At 33.1% G+C, this 6,029-nt stretch overlaps 1 protein-coding gene across 1 annotated transcript; it reads right to left on the bottom strand.

The window, feature by feature from the left end:
* Nucleotides 1-291: 291 nt before the first annotated feature.
* Nucleotides 292-4,056, bottom strand: LOC121979997. Its single transcript, XM_042531967.1, has 6 exons — nucleotides 3,979-4,056; nucleotides 1,643-1,729; nucleotides 1,346-1,546; nucleotides 1,106-1,267; nucleotides 986-1,039; nucleotides 292-657 (listed from the first exon to the last, which is right to left on the bottom strand). The coding sequence occupies exons 1-6, from the start codon at nucleotides 4,054-4,056 to the stop codon at nucleotides 292-294; spliced, it is 948 nt and encodes a 315-aa protein (XP_042387901.1).
* Between the last annotated feature and the right edge of the window lie 1,973 nt (nucleotides 4,057-6,029).

The raw sequence follows: 6,029 nt of genomic DNA on the forward strand, positions 1-6,029 counted from the left end.
CCATTAGCCTAGTTCAGATTGATGCACATGAACTAGTTCATTTTTTAATATAATCCATAGATATATGTGAATACATAATTCCTCTATATAAAAGAAAGACTCTACATTTGGAAAAGGATCCTAACGATGCAGAATAGCTTTGATATCGCAATGGAAGGTAGGGTTTGGGCATGATAAAAATCCATTTTGGATCTGACCAGTGATTTATTTTGGGTTAAAATAATTCCATTGATATCATAGATCTAAATTTAATAAATTTAGATAATTTATTAAACACAAGGTTGATATCTCTTATTTGAAACCTCCAACTCCTCCATAAGCAAAAACATATTTATCATCTACATACTGATTATCCGATATATCATAATAATCACCGATATCAACGCTAGTCAAAATAGACTCAGGATTCAAAACAAACCAATTATTCGACTGATCAAGAAATTGAATTTCAATGAAATAAGCAGCTTTATTAGGTCCTTCATTACTTGGATGGCCACTGCCCATCGGAGGGCTTGGCACATTCGAGAGAGACTTAACTTCCCCACCCATTTGAACCAAGTTAACATAATCATTCATCTTTGGAAGCAATTCCTTGGGGAAATATCCAAGAGGTAACTCATCATTATATGTAATCCACCAATTCCCTGTTATAGAATCCTATAAATGAAAATACACAAAATTTATCAATAAGGATTAAACTTCAATAAAAATTTAAAAACACATTTAGGGGAAAAAAAGAAATTACCCTAGCGATTAATATCGATAGATATTTTTGTTCGCCTCCATAAATGGAAAATTGAGGAATAAAACTTCCAGGTCCATAAATATTAGTGGTGCTAACAAAACCAGGACATTCTAAATTCAGACATGCTGATGCTGTTTCAATATATCCATCATTCTGAAAACATGTAAGCAAATATTTTATTTGAGTATATATATATATATATATATATATGAAGCTAAAAGATAAAAAAAATATACTTACAGTCCAGTAAATATAAAATCGAGGATAACTGGTTTCATAAATGACGGGTGAAGCCTGTGAAATTGGATATTAGTAATGATATAAAATAATATTATTAGTAAATAATTTATATTAACTTACTTGCCAACCAGCTATGATCATATTGGTTGGAGATTTTGCATCGTCATAAAGAAATATACTACTGGATGATGTTTGACTAGCTTGTAGATCTGGAAGTTTATAAGTCGCAATTTTTGCATATACTCCATAAAATTGAGCAGGTGGAGTTTCAATTATTGCAAACTACGTACAATGTAAATATTATTTATCTTTGAACTCTATAAATAATGAATTAAAATTGCAATAATAATAATAACTCACATGACTTCGTTCCACAATTTGGTCGTCATCTACAACGTGTTCTCTAAATTGGGTTCTCAAGAGTTTAGACTCAATTAAATGTTGTTTCTGAGTACGATGGATGAGAACGGTGCCAGAAGGACAAGTATCATTGAATCCATAAAAAGACGCTGGTTTAGATTTTGCAAGCTTCATTCCTTTTGGAAGACTACTTGGTTTTAACTACAAAGATTATTAGATCAGTTAAAGGGCTAAATGAACTATACCATGCAATAAAAAGCATCATATCAATTAACTTATGTTTTTAATGCTAAATACCTGAAGAGTGTGATTTTTCAACAAAGGATGGTCAAATGCCGGTTGCTTATACATATCAACACAGTCAAATAGATCTCCAGTTATCGTCTGACAAAAAATAAATAATTTCAAAAAATTATAAATATTATTTATAATTTCTCAAAAAATATTAATGATGACCTGAATGGTTTTAAACGAATGCTTAGCCTTCATATTCCATGATCTTGTCTGTGCTCCACCAATTGAAATAAATACTAGAAATAAAATACTAAGTAACATGATGTAAAATGATACCAAAGTTTAGTACTGTAATATATATTAAATTTTGGCTCATTCTCACTGATAAATACACAAAAAAAAAAAAGTCTATAGCTGTTAACATAACATTAAATAAAAAATGAATGAAAGGAAAGTTATTTGCATACTTTAAATTTGTAATTTATTATTAATGTAATCTTAAAATTTATAATTAAAAGATATAATAATTGTTAATAAAAGGGAAATCAATTGCCTTCTTTTAAATGTTTAATTTATCATTAATGTAATCATATAATTTATATAAAATTAATGTTAAAATTAATTTAAGGTTATCTATATTAATATTAAAATAAGAAATTTCAAATTTTATACCAAAGATAAGCCTCTATTAAGGTTAAAATAATAAATCTAAATTTTTACAAAATGTAAGCAATTATCTCTCGATTAATATATTCATAAAATTTAATAGTAAAAATAGTGTTGATAAAACAATAAATGCCCATCCATTTATTTTTATTTAAAAGTAAAAAATTAAAAATATAAATTGCACACTTAAAATATACAAATAATTTCCTTTTTATTTATTATTTTATTTAATTATTCTTATATCTTACTAACTATAAACTTTTCTTTGTATCTTTATAAACTAGAGAAAGAGCCTAGATTTACAACATTTTAAAAATTAAACTTTCATATCACATCGTATTACTTAATATTTTATTCGTTATGTTTATTTCGATTATTAGAACCAGTCAAACATATTCACATAAAACCATTAAAGTTCTTATTAATATTTTTAAAAAATTGTTATTAATTTTTATTTTTTAAAATCATTATTAATATTTTTAAATTGTAAATTATACTTTAATTAAAATTATTTGTTTTTATTTCTGCCACTTAATAGTTGGAGCCCTGTGTTGGAAAATCACACTATTCATGTCTTGATAGCTTCATTCCTTTTGGAAAGGCTACTAAGGAACTATACCATGCAACAAAAAGCATCATATCCTTGGGCAATAAGAAGCGGCTGTGCATTGACTATGGAGATATAGATACGGTGGAAGAGTCATTGGGCTTCTATCTTATTGGATGTTTCATGGGGCGGAATCCTGGGAGAGACTGAATCAAGGCTGTGACAAGGCGGTGAAAGACCAATGCCAGATCTATATACATGGAAGTGGCACTATAACAAAACTACTAAAAGACAATACCATAAAATAATAATTTTAGAAAAAACTCGTGTAAATTTGACAAAAGACAATGATTTTTGAAAAATCGATCGTTGTCTTTACTACAACAATTTTTAATAAAATCGTTATTTTTGATACAACAATTATCCCGAAAAATAATTTTAACAATAGTTGGGGCAACTGTACAATGAACCGTTTCAATGATAATATTTTTATAATGGTTGGAACAATAGTAAATAATTATTATCGTTGTGATAATAAGACAACAGTTTAGAACAGTTGTCAATGAGATTATAAGCATTGTATTTTCCCGCCACAAAACTCTTGCCAAAAATTAAGACACGTGTCTGACTTTCATTAGTAATCATATAAAAAATAAATGAAAAAACTTAACCCCACATCTAATCCATCTAAAAGAAAACACCTAAAAGCACAAGTCGCCGCAATTCTTTATTCCGTTTTGAGGCCCCTCTAGGTCTCCGTTCCGGCTGTCGCTGAAGGCGAAAATGAAGATGAAGACAAGAAATGCCAACACATAACTCCTCCAAGGGGTGTAGCTACATGGGGTCGAGGGGGTGCGACCGCCCCCTCTGAAATTTTGGGGAGGGAAATTAATACAATGATTTTTTTTAAAAGGATTTAATTATAAATTCTAAAAATTTCAGAATTTTTTCATAAAATATTCAATTAAAACAAACAAAAATCCAAACTTTTTTTCTCTCTTTCCGTCAATTTTTTTTCTCTCTCCCATTGCCCATACTTTTTTCCCCTCTCCCTTCATGAGTTCTCTTCCTCCTAATCCCGTCTCCTTTTTTCTCTCATGTGGTCTTCTTCCTCTCATAATCCCCTTATTATTCTTCCCTAATCTTAATTTTACCCTCAAAATTCTTTGATGTTGTTGTCATCCACGTTGTTATCGCCATTATCACCAGCACCGTTGTCATTTACTGCAGCGCTGCCATCGTCGACGCTCCACAATAAACGCATTTTGATTGAGGCAAAGTTTTCTTGCTTTATCTCTTTTGATTACGAATTTAAGTGTTGGAAAAACATATAGTGTTAATTTTTCATATATTTATAACTTATTTTCTAGTTAAGTATGCCAAATATTTATAGATATTGAGATCTTCTATGCATTTAGGCTGCGTTTGATAGGGTGTAATCTATCTTGTAATGTAATCCTGATTACATTACAAGGCAGATTATTTTGTTTGTTTCACTTTTAAACTTGCAATGTAATGTAATCTGAATTACAAAATGTAGTGAAGTTTTGTAATCTGGATTACAAAGCAAATGCTATGTAATCCGATTACATTACGAGGTCACCGTCCCACCAAAATTTAAATACCGAATATACCCTTACTCTACCGTCGGCCCCGCTCCCCGCCCCCCACCGTCGACCGCCGGTCGTCGCCGGCCGGCCGCCGACCGCCGACCGTCGCCGGCCGGCCGCCGACCGCCGACCGCCGACCGTCAACGGCCGACGATTGCCAACAGCCAAAACACCAAAGGAAGTGTGGGATATCTTTGCTACACTTTTTTCAAAGAAGAATGATACAAGATTGCAACTTCTGGACAACGAGCTATTGTCAATAGCGCAATGTGACAAGACGATTGCCCAATACTTCCACAAGGTGAAGTTAATATGTCGCGAAATTTCAGAGCTAGATCCATTAGCTCCTATTGGGGAAGCAAGGATAAAAAGAATAATTATTCATGGTTTGAGGCCAGAATATCGAGGATTTATTGCTACTATACAAGGATGGCCAACACAGCCATCGCTTCTTGAATTTGAAGATTTACTTGCAGGTCAAGAAGCTATGGCTAAGCAAATGGGAGGACTCTCACTAAAAGATGAAGAAGAAGCGCTCTACACTAACAAAAATAAAGGCTACTTCAAACGGCACACTGGTGGATCTAAAAAGGATGGCGACAAAGGAAAAAGGCTATCATGGGAATGGAGGCTCTCATCCAGGGGGAGCCTCGAAGAATTATGGTGTTCGTAAAAAATTTTCTGGCGAGTGCTACAATTGTGGGAAGGTGGGTCACATGGCAAAAGATTGTAGGTCCAAGAAAAGGTTCGTTCAAAGCAACACTGCTACTTCCAATTCTAAAGAGAATAGCGAAGATGATTGGGATGCTAAAGCTTTGATGGCTACGGAGGAAAAAGACTTGGCTCTCACAATAACGCCAGAACAGATTGACTACAAAAATGATTGGATCGTGGATTCAGGCTGCTCAAATCATATGACGAGTGATAAAGAAAAATTACAAAACTTATCTCAATACAAAGGAGCTCGTATGGTGGTTACAGCCGACAACTCAAGGTTACCAATAGCACATGTTGGTAAGACGGTAATTACGCCTCGATATAATTCTAACCAAGTTCCTCTTCAAGATGTCTATCATGTCCCAGGAATGAAGAAGAATTTACTGTCTGTGGCACAATTAACATCTTCAGGTCATTATGTTCTATTTGGTCCTGAAAATGTAAAGGTATATCGAAACCTCAAAATTTCAGAAACACCAACAATGGAGGGTCAACGATTAGAGTCGCTCTACGTGATGTCAGCAGAGTCTGCATATATAGACAAGACAAGAAAAAGTGAGACAGCAGTTATATGGCACATGCGGCTAGGTCATGTTAGCTATTCCAAATTAAACATGATGATGCAGAAGTCGATGCTCAAGGGACTTCCTCAACTAGACATACGAACAGACACAATATGTGCAGGATGTCAGTATGGTAAAGCACACCAATTACCATATCAGGAGTCAAACTTCAAAGCAAAGGAACTATTGGAGTTAGTTCACTCTGATGTATTCGGGCCTATTAAGCAGCCGTCAATTGGTGGTATGCGGTATATGGTGACATTCATTGATGATTTCTCAAGGTATGTGTGGATTTTATTTATGAAAGAAAAATCTGATACCTTCTCAATGTTCAAAGAGTTCAAGCA

This window comes from Zingiber officinale, chromosome 5A, assembly GCF_018446385.1.
Source record: "Zingiber officinale cultivar Zhangliang chromosome 5A, Zo_v1.1, whole genome shotgun sequence".
In the NCBI taxonomy this organism is placed as follows: Eukaryota; Viridiplantae; Streptophyta; class Magnoliopsida; order Zingiberales; family Zingiberaceae; genus Zingiber; species Zingiber officinale.

Bases quoted from the DNA above. Each gene is read 5' to 3' on its own strand.
- LOC121979997 (XM_042531967.1), bottom strand. From the start codon at position 4,056: ATGCGTTTATTGTGGAGCGTCGACGATGGCAGCGCTGCAGTAAATGAC. The intron at 1,547-1,642 runs GTATTTAGCATT...TAATCTTTGTAG, and splicing joins TGAAAAATCACACTCTTCAG to TTAAAACCAAGTAGTCTTCC. The intron at 1,268-1,345 runs GTGAGTTATTAT...CATTGTACGTAG, and splicing joins AAATTGTGGAACGAAGTCAT to TTTGCAATAATTGAAACTCC.